Source organism: Heloderma suspectum, chromosome 2 (genome assembly GCF_057233095.1).
Source record: "Heloderma suspectum isolate Gila_16-S chromosome 2, 16-S_ref, whole genome shotgun sequence".
Lineage (NCBI taxonomy): Eukaryota > Metazoa > Chordata > Lepidosauria > Squamata > Helodermatidae > Heloderma > Heloderma suspectum.
In genome coordinates, this window is record NC_139459.1 from 344,706,318 (window position 1) to 344,721,975 (window position 15,658).

A 15,658-nucleotide genomic window follows, 5' to 3' on the forward strand; every position below is an offset into this window, starting at 1 on the left:
CTCTGCCCCCCACCCCGCTCTGACTTCCTGTGGCTAGACAGCCGAAATCTGCTGTCTAGCCATGAATGCAGGGCGGCTGAAGCATGGAGGAGAAGATAACCTCCGCGCTGCTCCTGCCCTGCATTGGATAGGATCGTGCCCTTAATGATTTAATACATTTTTAGCTATTTAAATGATGTATGGTCTTACATGGTTTAAATTGATTTTATCTGCACACCGCCCTGAAATCCTAATGATATAGGACAGGATACAAATGTTTTAAATTAATCAGTCAATCAATCAATAAAATATACCACCCCATAGCCGAAGCTCTCTGGGCAGTTCACAAAACTTTTAAAAAACTCATTAAAATACATTATACAAAGTATAAAACCATTCACGTAATGACATAGAACAAACAGCACACACGGCAACAATATACTGTATATCTAAAATAATTTAAAGCAATCAGCCAGAGACAATCAAAGAGATTCATTATGTGCTGCCAAATGCCTGAGAGAAGAGGGCTGTTTTAACCTGGTGTGGAAAAGATGACAATGTTGGCGCTAGGTGAGCCTCATCAGGGAGATGTTAAATTTAAAATTTTATTTGAAGCAGCATTACAATTTCCATAGGTGAACAGGATGGAACACATGTTATCCCTTCCATTCTGTGTGCCTTCCTTGGCATTTTAAAAAGGGAGAAAATGTAAAAGCAGAGTGAGCAGGGTATAGGGATGGCGGAGAAATCCACCACGGACTCCAATGATGCCGGATTCCTTAGAATCCAGCCCCCCGAAGTCCGTGGTGGAATGGACTACCCCCCTGCCACCCCCCAAAATCTCCCCGGGATGGAACCTACCTGGCGGCGGCTGGTCCAGGTCATCATCTTGGTTCCACAGCCATCCGGTGCCAGGCTGTGGAACAAAATGGCATCCGGCATAGAGGATGCCATTTGCGTCCCTGCCCTTGGCCGTGATTGGCTACGTGACGGCCAAGGGCAGGGATGCAAATGGCGTCCGCTACACCATTTGCATCCCTGCTCTTTGCTGTGATAGGCTACGTAAATATTTACATAGCCAATCACGGCCAAGGCAGGGACGCAAATGGTGTCCCCTACGCCGGACACCATTTGCAGCCGCAGCCCAGCAGCGGATGGAAGTCCGGCTGCGGGTGGCCCCGGCCGGCTGCTCCATGGACTCGCTGCGGAGCACAGCCGGCCAGACAGGATTCCAGGGGGAGGGATGGATTGCCTCCCCCCCCCCCCCGCGCAGACGCCTGGACAGAACGGTAAGTGGGTTTCGTACACCCCTAGCAGGGTAGATAGATACTACTCTTAAAGGCAAAATATAAAGTATAGATTAAGCTTGAAGTGCAGCTAGAAATGGTGGGCATCCTGCTCCTAAGGTTTTATAAATATATAAATTTTTATGTCTTTTGACTTTCAATGTGTTTAATTCCATCCCATTGAAATCAAAGTGCTTCAATTTGTCTGGACCATACCGTGTGTTTTATTATTATTATTATTGTTGTTGTTGTTGTTGTAGTTGTTGTTGTTGTAGTTGTTGTTAATTTCATTTCTATACCACCCAATATTGGAAGCTCTCTGAGCAATTTACAACAATTCATAAGACAATAAAATACAGCATAAAAGTACAGCATAAAAATGTTAAACATACAAAATTTAGAACAATGTAGACAGCTAAAAAAACAGTTTCAATATGTGCATTTTCCCTCACACAATTGAATTTGCTAATTGTTATCATATCTAAACACCAACACCTATCTAAACACACACACATACACACACCTTCCTAAAGAAACTCATTACAATGGAACATCCAAGTGCTTTAGCATGTTGTTGTTGTTGTTCAGTCGTTCAGTCGTGTCCGACTCTTCGTGACCCCATGGACCATAACACACCAGGCCTTCCTGTCCTCCGCTTTCTCCCGGAGTGTGCTCAAATTCATGTTCATTGCATCAGTGATGCTATCTAGCCATCTCATCCTCTGCCATCCCCTTCTCCTTTTGCCTTCGATCTTTCCCAGCATCAGGGTCTTTTCCAGGGAGTTTTCTCTTTGCATTAGGTGGCCAAAATATTTGAGCTTCAGCTTCAGGATCTGTCCTTCCAATGAGCACTCAGGGTTGATTTCCTTTAGGATTGACTGATTTGACCTCCTTGCAGTCCAGGGGACTCATAAGAGTCTTCTCCAGCACCACAGTTCGAAAGCATCAATTCTTCGGCGCTCAGCCTTCCTTATACTCCAGCTCTCACAGACATACGTTACTACTGGGAAAACCATAGCTTTGATGATACGAACCTTTGTCGGCAAGGTGATGTCTCTGCTTCTTACTATGCTGTCTAGGTGTGCCATAGCTTTCTTCCCAAGGAGCAAGCATCTTTTAATTTCATGGCTTCAGTCACCACGTCTGCAGTGATCTTGGAGCCCAAGAAAATAAAATCTGTCACTGCTTCCGTTTCTTTTAGTGATGTACGAAAGGCACTTCCCTGGTCCCGCAGCTTGCTTTGCAGTGGGGGGGGGAGGCGCTTCGCTTCTCCCCCCGAAATTCAGGCCGGGGGGGAGGCACCCCGCCTCGCCCGGCTGAAATTCAGGCCGGGGGGGAGGCGCCCCGTCTCCCCAGCCGCGAAAGAAAAAGTGAAAAAAAAAAAAGACGTGACAGGCTACGTAACGATTTACGCAGCCTGTCACAGCTGACTTTGGAAATCTAGCCATGATAGGCTACATTAATCGTTACGTAGCCTATCACGGGGTTTTGTGTTTTTTTTTACTTTATTTTGTAATGGTGGCAGCAGCCGGTCAGAAGACCGGCTGCCACCCCTGCCCCTGCCGAACTGCCGCCGAACCACCGCCGGGACCCGCCGCCGGGAGGGACATTCACAGGAGGTAAGTCCCATCCCGGGGGGAGGCGGGGTCGTGTTGGAGAATTTCACCGCCAATTTTGGGGGGCCAAATGCGTTGGCTTTCGGCCTCGCTGAGATTCAGGGAGAAATTCTCTGACATCCCTAATTTCTTCCCCTTCTATATGCCAGGAAGTGATGGGGCCAGATGCCATGATCTTAGTTTTTTTAATGTTGAGTTTCAAACCAGCTTTTGCACTCTCCACTTTCACCCTCAACAAGAGGCTCTTGAGATCCTCTTCGCTTTCTGCCATTAAGGTGGTATCGTCTTGCGTATCTGAGGTTGTTGATCATTCTCCCGGCAATCTTAATTCCAACCTGTGATTCATCCAACCCGGCATTTCTCATGATGTACTCTGCATATAAGTTAAAAAAGCAGGGCGACAATATGCAGCCTTGTCGTACTCCTTTCCCAATTTTGAACCAATCGGTTGTTCCATGTCCGGTTTTCACTGTTGCTTCTTGACCTTTGTACAGGTTTCTCAAGAGACAGGTAAGGTGGTCTGGTACTCCCATCTCTTTCAGAATTTGCCACAGTTTATTATGATCCACACAATCAAAGGCTTTAGCATAGTCAATGAAGCAGAAATAGACGTTTTTCTGGAATTCTCTTGCTTTCTCCATGATCCAGCGAATGTTGGCAATTTGATCTCTAGGTCCTCTGCCTCTTCAAAACCCTGCTTGTACTTCCGGTAGTTCTTGGTTCACATACTGCTGAAGCCTAGCTTGTAGGATTTTGAGCATCACCTTGCTGGCATGTGAAATGAGCGCAATTGTGCGGTAGTTTGAACACTCTTTGGCATAGTGGAGCACTAACGTGGGATAGAAAAGTAGAAGTGAACTATATTGTGTATTTACAGTGCAATGTTATGTACACTTACTTACTTGGGAGTAAGACCTATTGAGCTCTGTGGAAATTATGTCTGAGCAAGCCAGCATAAGTTTGCATTGTTACAGCCCAAATCCTACACAGGTTCACTCAAAAGTAAGTTCCAATATATCCAATGGGACTTACTCTGAAGTAACTGTGCATATAGTTGGAAAAGTATTCTTGACATTCTTGACTCCCCTAACTAATTTGTGGAGCATTGGAATGTCGATATATTAGTGTTAGTGGACTTGAGGTTGAATACATTATCAAAAGGCTAAAGAGAAGCAGGGTTTCGGGGCTAGATTGATTACCTGCAAAGCCACTTACTGACTCCTTTAATAAATAATATATACCTGAGAGGGAAGAGGCCATATAGCTCAGTGGTAGAGCACCTGCTTTGCACTTGAAAGGTCCCAGGTTCAATCCTTGGCATCTCCAAGTAGGACTGAAAAAACTCCTGCCTGAAATCTTGAAGAGCCACTACTAGTCAGTGGGCCAGTTCACATGTAACAACAAGCCACCATGGGTTAATTAGCCCTTAGGGCTTGTTGTCATGGCATGGCCACCATTTTTAAAATGTGACCCATTTTAAAATGCCATGTCTTGTTGTTACGTGTGAACCTGGCCAGCGTGGGTTGTTGGGTTAGTTAACAAACCACCCAGAGCCCATGGCCTGTTTTAGGGTTATGGGTAGTTTGTTAACCACCCCAACAACCCATCCTGGCCAGTTTCGCATGTAACGACAAGCCTTGGTGCACACCCTGCTGCGGCTTGCATTTTAAAAATGTCAGCCAAGATGTGATGACAAGCCCCGTGGGGAAATCAAGGTGGCTTGTCTTTATGTGTGAACCAAGTGTCAACAATACTAAGCTAGATGGACCAGTGATCTCACTATAAGTAGGGGTGGACGAAAGTCCCTTACCTGTCCTCGAAGGTTGTTCGCGGTGGGGGGGAGGCGCTTCGCTGCTCCCCCCATGAAGTTCAGGCCGGGGGGGGAGGCTTCCCGCCTCGCCCCGGCTGAAATTCAGGCCGGGGGGGAGGCTTCCTGCCTTGTCCGGCCGCGAACTCGAAGGTTTAAAAAAAAAAAAAAGCCCCCTGATAGGCTACGTGAAGATTAACATAGCCTATCACAGCTAGATTTGCAAAGTCAGCCGTGATAGGCTACGTCAATCGTCACGTAGCCTATCATGGGTGACTTTAAAAAAAAAAAGCGCGTACGCTAATGGCAGCCCCCATAGGGAGCCGCCATTCGCATTCCTTATTTGGTCGCTGTAGTCTACGTAAAGATTTACGTAGACTACGGCGAAAATAAGGGCAACACTATTTGCGTTGCCCTTATTTTCGCCATAGTCTACGTAAATCTTTACGTAGACTACAGCGACCAAATAAGGAACGGGAATGGCGGCTCCCTATGGGGGCCGCCATTATCCGTACGCGCTTTTTTTTTTTTTAAGTCACCCGTGATAGGCTACGTGACGATTGACGTAGCCTATCATGGCTGACTTTGCAAATCTAGCCGTGATAGGCTATGTTAATCATCACGTAGCCTATCAGGGGGCGTTGTTTTTTTTTTCTTTTATTGGAATGGCGGCGGCGGCAGCCAGTCGAAAGACCGGCTGCCGCTCCCGCCCCGCACGAACACCCGACGAACTGCCGGTCGGACCCGCCGCCGGGAGGGACATTCGGCGAAGGTAAGTCCCGTCCCGGGGAGGGTGCGCGGTGCGGGGGGGTGCGGAAGATTTCTCCCCAAAACTTGTTCGGGGGGCCGAACACGTTGGCGCTCGGCCCCCCGAAGTTTCAGGGAGAAATTCTCCGCCATCCCTAACTATAAGGCAGTTTCCAATGTCCCTAAATTAAACCTGAGAACTCTACTGTTCTTCTGTGGCGCTGTGTAACTCTCTTCTATGGAGCCATTAGCAAATAGGTACCCTGTGCCAGCCATTTTTGGGACTGGTCTGTATAATCTTTCTTAGGACACCTAGTGAGTGTACAGTGAAGATGGATTTGCATCCCAGATCCAACTATCTGTATATAGATCCACTGCTTCATTCACAAATTTCAGCAGTAAGAAGGTTGCAGTATGTACTACTAAAATGTCAAATTCATCATTTTATAGTCAGCAACGAATAATGGAAGTAATGGAACAGCAGCAAAAGGTCTGATTAATTAGTTTAACTTATATCCCATAGGACCACCCAATAAAGAAAAGTATATGTGTCAAGGAGAGAAAATCATCAGTACTCAACAAAAGAACACCAGAATTTGAACATTTTTAACATCTCTCCAACGATCTCCCCACCCTCAAAGCAAATTATTCCCCACATGACAAAATTAAGGATTTGTCAAACCCCAGCATGTACTTCTGTGAAAATTCTGAGATTTCAGTTACCATCAAATTTGATAAAGAAATAATCTTATTTGCATGTGCAAGCAATTATACATAAAAATAAAATGCATTATAAGAAATGAAAAGTAATTGGTAAAATCCAATGTATATATTATAAACGTTGTTAAATAACATACCCATGTTTGTTTGTTTTAAAAAGGATTAGCTCTTAGGAACAGTTTAAAATTTAACAAAATGAAGGAATATATTCATGCTGATCATGTGAAATAAGTCTTGGTTATCTAGTATGTATTCTGGTCTTAAGTGGACTATAACATTCTGCCAAAACATACATTTCTGTATTATTTCCAGGTATGTCACCAGCAGTGTCCATTTCCACAGCCCAGAGTTTGGTTAATGTTACTCTCCACCAGACAGCTTTGCTGCCCCTCTCCTTTCAGCCTCCAAGCCCTTCCTGGAAATTCATTAGCATCAAATGGGAATTTATCACTATCAACAAGTGTGTCCCCATACTCGTGTACCTATTAGAAAGTTGCAGTGGAAACACACTGCAATGGTGGGAAAGAGAATGTAACATTAGCAAAGAGGTGGATGGGGGATATTCTCAGCGAGTTGATATCCTCAAGAATGGTACACTGATGATTCACCACGTGAGGGTAAAGGATGCTGGGATGTACCAAGCAACAATACGAACCTTCGATGCAAAAGCCAGCAGAACAGTGAATCTTATGGTGACAAGACCAAGAGGTAATGGACAGAAATTAATGTACATAAATACTCTTGAAACTCTTTACTCTTTACACACTTGAGACAGTGCTTTCTCCCAAGTGCTCTAACTTGATTGCAAGGGCTGGAATCCTATGCATGCTTAAATTCAGGTAAGAATTCTTCCAGAGTATCCATGCACAGAATATCCTCTTGTCCATTCTATTTGGCATTAGATGGCATAACCAAGAAGAGAACTCACGGTTTTACACAGAATGCTACTTCTTGCACAGCTCTCCTTCTCCTCCCTGCTCCCACACCAATGGAACTGATAAGAGAAGAAGGAAAGCATGTGGTTGATAAGGAGGAAGAAAAACACACTGGGTTAAAAAAAAAAAGCGCCTAGGCAGAGTGAGAATAAAGCCAGTTGTTCAAAGCAAAAGCAAAAGAGAGACAGAGAGAGAGAATAAAATATAAACACACACACAAGCAGACGTCAAAGCCATAATTTTACTCAAAGAAATTCCATTGATCGTTTTGATTTTTTTAATCGTTCACTCCATGGAAGACCAGAAACAGACAGTAAGGGAGATTTCCATCCATGTTCCCTGCACAAAAATCTCAGCTTCTAAGACACAAACTCAAGCCATTAGCCCCAATGTAAACCACAGTGTCTGTCCCCACCAAAAGAAATGCCCTTTTAAGAACAAAAGAAGAAACCTCCTGGATCAGACCAAAGGCTCATCTGGTCCAGCATTCTGTTCCCACAGTGGCCAAGCAGATGCACATGGGAAGCCCGCATGCGGGGCATGAATGCAATAGCTCCCTCCTGCTTGTTTCCCCCTAGCAACTGGCAGAGGCATACTGCCTCCAGTACTGGAGGTGATATATAGCCATCATAACTAGTAGCCATTGATTGTACCATATTGTAAAGAGTTGAGTTGGGTTGAACTGGGAGGACTTGAGCTGGAAGGAAGCTTGAGTAGTCAAATTGTTCATTTTCCTGAACAGAAGAAAGGTTGCTCAAACCTGGGAGGATGGTAGCCAGGCATTTTTCAAAACTTTCTAGAACTGAGAAATCTTTTAGCTCATTCTCTACATCGCAGAGCTTGCCATGGACTGTTTTCATTTACTTGAATACAGAGCATCACAGCCATTGTCTATATCACAAGGGTTTCTTTCTGGCAAATACATGCCAGCTGTGCTGAGCAGAGGTCAAAAACAATCTGCTTCTCCTTTAAAGTCCTGCAATGTCAGCTTTGGACTTTAGTTGGTTTGGACAGCCTATGGAACAGGAAGCCACATGGTTCAATTGAGAGTGTCAGGGTTGCGAGCCCTCCCACAGGGCAGTCAGCAGGCAAAGACTTGATCCACAAATCAATAGGCCTTTATTGTGCGAAACAGCTAATCTTCAGGCAATACAGTTCTAGTGCTTGCCGAAACAGCCCTGCCCTAATTAGCTTATCTTGAGTTCTCTGAAAAAGAGGAACCACAGTGGGACAGAGTGTTTCTGTTAATCTAACATTAGCCATTCAAGACAGAACTAGAAAGATTTCCTCAGTCCTACCCTCAGGAGGGTCCTCTCCCAATGGTCTCTGGTGATCGGTTAATCTGGCAGAGTGGCTAATCTGTCAGAGTGTCTTAATTCCCTCATTTGCTCCAGCTTCTTAGGGTGGCAGCTGGCTCCTGCATCTGCCAAGTCTTCCCCCTCCCTTTGTGAGTGGAGGGAGAAGCAGTGTCTGTGCCTGGCCAACTGAGGGAAGGGCCAAATTCCAGTCTATGAAAGGTCTTGGCGGTGCCTTCATTCCATTTGTGGGCAGGGCCAAAGGCAAAGTGGATGGGAAAGAAATCTTCTGCCTTTGGGAAGATTCTTCTCTGACTCCTAGAGTGTCTTGGGGAATTTTCTCCCCAGCTCTCTGACCTATCTCTTCTTCTTCTAACTCCGCCTCTCATTCTGATTCTTCTGTCTCCACAGGGAGCCTGGGCCCAATCCTGACATCAACCAAGTCTTCGTTGGATGCTGGAGTTGCAGGGAGATGGAAAGACCAATGTCCGTTTCAGTTACAATTTATACATTTATAATTTTTTTTTAAAGTGGTACATTCTCATTTTCACCTTTTCTGTTTTAAAATCCTTTTAGTCACCTCCACATCTACTCCAGGAGTAGAATCATTAGCCCTGGAAAGTCTCACCACTGAGAACATGATTCGAATGATCTTGTCCTGCTTTATCCTGCGCTTTCTTGGGCTGTTGGTGGTGGAGGTGAGTGTTACATTGCTAAAAGCACCATTTGGGAAAAGACTAAAGGGAGTGTTTGTTAGCTCCCCTACACACACACACACACACACTTTATTTTATTTATTTATTGCTGTGGAAGGCACTTTTGGAAAAGGGGGTGACTTTTTGGTGAATCTCTCCTGCCACACTCCTACAGCAGCACAAACGGATGTGGAAGTTGACAGGAGTCACCAGACAGTTCTGGCCTGATAAGCTGTTCAACTTGGAGGGAAGAGGTAGAGAAGGTTACATAAGCTGAGGATCACTTGAGTAGTATAAATAAGAGGGACTGTAGGTGGGGAACCTTTTTCAGTGCAAGGGCCAAATTCCAATCTGTGAAAGGTCATGGGGGTGCCTTCATTCCATTTGTGGGCAGAGCCAAAGGCAAAGTGGATGGGAAAGAAATCTGTTTCTTACTCATTTAAGTCTATTCAAAAGGAAGCAGGGCAGGTCTTCTGCATGTCTACTCAGAAGGAAGCAGGACTGAATCACTGAGCAGCACTTTCAAACAGCATTCCAAATACCTCTGTATGTCAACACAGAAGTAAGCATGAGCAGCATGTATGCTCACAAATAACTAGGGCAAGCCTCTGCGTGTCTACTCAGAAATAAGCAGGACTGAATTATTCAGTCTTGAAATAATTCAGACTGAATTATTTAGGAGCAGCTTCCTCCTGAGGCCCTGCCCCCTTTCCTTGGCAGGGTAAAGCTCTTATTTCTGATCAGCAGTTGAGCGAAAATAAACAGGTCTACCCGCTGAGAAACAACAGAGGTGTAGACCTGGTATACAAACCTCTCACCGGCTAGATCTACCTATCTTGGTAGACCTGGTCTCTAGGCCTTATCTCTGCTCAGTCACCAGATCTACCAAAGATGGTGGACCAGTTCTCTGATGCTATCAGGGCTTTTAAAAATGTACAACCATACACAAAACGCACAGTTCAAGGAGAAATATTCAATTCCAAAAGAGTGTTGCTGCACTTCAGAATTCAAGCCATGCAAAAGTTGTGTTGTTAAGTGATGTAAAAACTGGCTGATAATAGTGTGAAAATAAAGTGAATAGTCCAGGCTCCTCTAGAACCCTAAACTCTGATAAGTGTACTCATTTCTCCTCTCACTGCTAAAGACACTCTCCACAGACACTATATTAATATTAATATATTGTTAAGACAGCTGTACTGTGTGCATTTGGGTTTTGTTCCCTTACTCCAAATACACTTTTGTTGGAGAGGAGGTAACCTGGTCCTAGGCCATTTATGACTTTAGAAGTTAATAGCAGCACTTTGAATTGGACCCAGAAACAGACAGGAAGCCAGTGCTGATCACAAAGCACTACCGTAATATGATTATATTAGCCAGTCCCTGCTGACAGTCTTGCTGCCTTGTTTTGGACCAGCTGAAGTTTCCAGCCTATTTTCAAAGGTAGCCCATATATCAGCTGCTGCAATAATCCAAATGAGAGGTTATGAGAGTGTGGATAACTTTAGCAAAGCTATCTCTGTCCAGATAGAGTGGTAGCTGGTCTATCAGCTTAAGGTGATAAAAGGTGCTGAGCACTTCTGAGGCCATCTGTTCCTCCAGTGACAATGCCAGATCCAAGAGCATTCCCCAGACTACAAACCTGATCATTTGGGGGTGTGCAACCCCCTCCAGAACAGGTTGAATATCACTCATCCAGGTAGAAGAACCACCCACGAACAGTACCTCCATCTTATCTGGACTGTGCCTCAGCTTATTTGCCCTCATTCAGTCCATTACCACACCCAGGCACTGATTCAGAACACCTATTGCCTCACCTGAATTTGATGAGAAGAAGAGAAGGAGCTGGGTGTCATCTGCATATTGGTGACACCTCTGTCCCAATCTCCAGATAATGTCAGGAGACATTACCCTGATGTAATGTCATCACCCAGCCCAGACAGCCTGTAAGTATACTACAGTCAATGGAATCAAAATAAAAGCAGTTCCAGTTATACTGAGGCAGTTAATGAGATATATGTACATGAGCAGCTGAGGGGAATCAGTCCAGAAATGAATAATGATGGCTGATTGTGATCTCTGGATGGAGCAATGGACTGCAGGAAATGCAACGTCAGCTCTCAGTGTGCCTCAGTTCCCACTTTCTGAGTTAAACAGAAAAAGAAGACAGGCCTGAGGTTTCATATCTCCATTTCATATCTCATATTTATATCATGTCCATGTACTTGTGTAATCTTTAATCAGTTCATGACCTAAATAAACCCGGGGGGGGGGGCTGTCTTCTTCACAACTTTTGCAAGAACAGCTAGAATGGCTTCCCTTTAGCAAACAGCTGAAGTCAGCTTCGATTACGCAGACAACAGGCATTTGAGAGAAACTTGCAGCCGCCTGCAGCCTTTCAGCAAGCAAAACTAGGGATGTTGGAGAATTTTGCCACGGATTCCAGGAAGGCCGAATGCCAGTGCATTCGGCCCCCCAGAATCCATGGCGGAACAAAGCCACCCCCCCCACCCCGTGAAATGGGCCCAGAACGGAGCCTACCTTTGTCAGCCGTTCCGGTGCTCCTTGAATGGCGGCCGCATCTGCGGCCACCATTCGCCTCCTTTTGAATGGTCGTGATAGGCTACGTAAGTATTTACGTAGCCTATCATGGCTAACGCAGGAACGCCATTTGCATCCCTGCGGAGGCTGTGATAGGCTACATAAATATATATGTAGCCTATCACGGCAAAAGACAGGGACGCAAATGGCGGCAGCTATGGCCGCCGCCATTTGCATCCCTGCGCAGCCCAGCAGCCAGATGTCTGGCTGCGGGCAGCCCCGGCCGGCGGCTCTGCAGAATCACCATGGAGTGGAGCCGGCCGGGGAGAATTTCAGGGGGAGGAACAGAGCACCTCCCCCCCACCATGAATGACCCCAGACAAAACGGTGAGTCAATTTCATACATCCCTAAGCAAAACTTAAAAAAAAAAAAAAACTTTCCAGTGGCGCAGCTAGGGCTGGACCTTGGGGCCAAAGTCCAGGGCATAAGAACATAAGGAAAGCCCTGCTGGATCAGGCCAAAGGTCCACCTAGTCCCACATTCGGTTCACACAGTGGTCAACCAGCTGCCTATGGGAAACCCACAAGCAGGACACGAGTGCAACACCATCCTCCCACCCATGTTCCCGAGCAAATGGTGTACATAGGCTCACTGCCTCTGATACTGGAGGCAGCGTATAGCCATCAGGACTAGTAGCCATTAATAGCCTTCTCCTCCAGGAATTTACCTAACCCCCTTTTAAAGCCATCCAAATTGGTGGCCATCGCTACATGTTGTGGAAATGAATTCTACTTTAACTATGTGCTGTATGAAGAAGGCCCACAGACTACCCCCCATGCCCCAGTGCCCCCACCCAGAAAGTGGCAGGTAATGAGGCAGTGGCAAACAGGCCTGGCGTCAGCACCTGAGTCAGTATGAGCATGCTAGGGGCCACTAGGGGTTACACTGCTCACCACGGCACCCATTCTTCTTTCTGCATTACTTAAAAAACACACACACACATTTCATAGTCAGGGGCAGCCAGGCCCAGATGGGCATGTACATGGTTACAGATGCTCATTTTATCATATTTACTTTTAAAATATATTATCTTTGTTTCAGTGTTGATGGATTGCACCTTATAGAATCAGACACTCGACTTTATAAATAAACTTGTACATTTTATTTAAACAAGAGACTTTTCTTCAAAGCTCTCTCAGGCTGTGGCCTCTCTCTCCCCAGGCCAGATGCAGTGGGTGTTGCCCTAAACTACTTCCTGGTTCCTCCCAGGAACCACAACCCATTCAGGCTGAACCCAGTAGTTCCTTCATATTGTTACAATCCTTATAATAAATATGAGATAAATGTAAGAGCTTTATCCTGCTTAGCACAGACAAAGGGAGCCTACACAATGTTGTCTTTTCTTCTTTCTTTCTTTCTTTCTTTCTTTTTCTTTTTACAACAAAATGGTTATTCCTATTTAGCATTCAGGGCAGTGGAAGCCAAATTCCATTTTATTCCTGAGGTGCTATGATTTAAATGAATTAACATGTGAAATTGCACATGCACAGAGTATTTCTTTTTTTATCAGGGTTGGCAAGCATGATTGTTTTGTTTTTTTCTCTAGTATATCAGGAATGTAAAACCAGTTGTAAACAATGGAATGGCATCCGCAGGGGGAGGGATAGAAAGTCAGCGTTGTGTCCTTCACAAATGAAGTAATACACAAGACTGTCTAAAGGGTGGGGGTGGGGAATAAGCCCATGGGTCTAAAATTGCCTACCTGCATTACTTTTTAGGTTAGATGCAGGACAGTCAGCTCAGAAGATAAGAGTTCTATATATATGTTTGTTTGTTTGTTTGTTTGTTTGTTGGTTGGTTGATTGATTGATTGATTGATTGATTTATATCCCACCTTTTTTCTTCTTGCAAAGGAATATATGACAAAGGAATATAAATCCAGATCCAGAAACTTACATTGAGCCATTTTGTTTTGTCTCTGTCTGTTACTTATCCAACAGCGCCCACAAGTAAGATGTCTAACTAGTAACAGTCTAGATTTGGCATATCCTAGAGAGCTTGAGCTAACCATGCCTCATGTTTGACACAGGTGATCATACACATTGGAGTTACAGATGTACGGATTTTGTTAGATCTGTTAAAACTGTGTTTTGCAGATTGTCAGGTGCCATTTGTTCTGTTGTTGGCTCATTGACAGAATCAGTTTTTTGTTAGAGATTGATGAGAATTTCTGTTTGTTAGGGATTTATGAGTTCCTGTTTGCAAATGCGCATTGTGCTGTTGCAATTTGCATAAATTCACATTTGCGCACACACACACCCCAAGTAAAAAAAAACGGTCCATGTGTCCTTGGAATCCATGCAACTCCTAAAAAGGCCAATCTGCTGCAGAATTCGTAGGCTGGAATCATAGAAATCCAAATTCATATAAATCCATTGCAGATTTCTCTGGCATCCCTAGTTGGAGTATGCCACAGCAACTCTCCTCTATGTCATTCAGGTGAATTAAAAGTTATTGTACAAAATTATTGCAATCTGCACCTTCATTATTTAGCTGGGTCAATACGTTTGCTCTTCCATGTGTCCTGTTTCAGTATATGCCATATTTGATATTTCAATAATGGTGTTCAGTGTCCATTATTTTGACTAACTTTTCTAATCCAAGAGCAGCACAACACACAGAGCCCTGCTGAAGATCCACCTTTCATCCTCTTAGGATCTGCTCTAGAGACTCATTTTCATATTCCTTTGCTATCACCTGGGTTTCTCCTAACACATCACCACTTGCATGTAACCACAACTCATTGGTTTAAAAACCAATGGGTTGTCGTGCACAAGCGGGGACAAGTGGTTAACCTATGCTTTGTTGTTGAGTTAACCATTGGGTTGCTTAGCCCTTAAACAACCCAGTGGTCTGGGTTCACACCTCATGCTCAACAATCTATGAAGAAGCTGATCATGGGTTGTGGTGTAAAAGGGAAAGTGGTGTACATACTTCAGGCAGCACACCCACTTGTGCATGATGACCTATCAGTTTTTAAACCGATGGGTTGTTGTTACATGAAAACAGGGCCATTGTCAGTCCCTGACTTTTCCTTCCAATCCTGTCTTGTCGGTCTGAAACATGGATTGTAAGCCATGTAGGCAGGGAAAGAGCATCATTTCTATGTTGTGCTCCACCTAGTAAATTATTGGTGAAAAATAATCATACAGGAAAGGATCTAAATTGAAACCTCCACAGCTTGGGGGCCAGGTGGGTCTGAAGATTTCCCCCCTTTTTATCCTAGCATGTTTTTATGTTGGAAAGTAGCAGCATCTCCGAAGGAAGGAAGGCTGTGGGTCAACCTGGGAGATCCACCTTTGACTGGAGCTGACATGTTATGAATGATACATCTACTCCTTTTGTGGATTAAGAAATGCAGCAAGACGCATGTCAGAAGTTGCAAAATGTCCATGATGTATCTGGGTGCCTTCTTCTCATCAAACCACTTTGCAGGACTGCTGTGTGAGAGTGACTGTTGGTCTCAGCCGCTCAGAGACATAAAGCATGATCTGAAATTTCCTGGACACCTTGTATTGAACAAAGCATATAAAAGTGGATATAATGTTGCTCATATTGGTACTGAATATTGTCAATAGAGCTACTGGTATGTCTTATGCTCATTTAATTTTTCTTATGCTTTAAATGAACTGTTAATTGTTGAACTGCCAAGGTTATATTGTAATGGTATTATAATTGTTATACTGTATTGTGACAGCTGTGACATTACTGTGCTTAAATGGTCTATTTTCTAGGAACTGCTTTGGGCACACTGGTGGAAAACGAGGTATATAAATAAACTGACTTACAAGAACTACATAAATGCAATTTTACCTCAGATTGTGCAGCCTTTAAACTCACAAATGTGAACTCCTGCAGGTGCTCACATGCATGCAGACAAAATCTGTCTATGGTTTTGGGCTCCTTATCATCCAAACTGAAAGAGTTCCCACAGCATCTGGCAGTGCATTCTTCGACTGGTTCTAATATATTTGATTGT

The 15,658-nt window shown here is 44.5% G+C and overlaps 1 protein-coding gene across 3 annotated transcripts in view; it reads left to right on the forward strand.

Moving 5' to 3' along the window:
- The window catches only part of LOC146355323 (uncharacterized), a 29,900-nt gene extending 14,242 nt beyond the window's left edge, over positions 1-15,658 (forward strand). For 2 of the 3 annotated variants that reach the window (XM_084840865.1, XM_084840864.1), the window contains 3 exons: positions 6,468-6,863; positions 8,797-8,871; positions 8,962-12,252. In XM_084840865.1, coding sequence (XP_084696991.1) covers positions 6,468-6,863; positions 8,797-8,871; positions 8,962-9,308 — 818 coding nt within the window. In that variant the 3' untranslated portion in view covers positions 9,309-12,252. Of the gene's footprint in view, positions 1-6,467; positions 6,864-8,796; positions 8,872-8,961; positions 12,253-14,905 lie in introns of those variants that run through there. The other variant, XM_084840866.1, reaches the window with a different exon arrangement.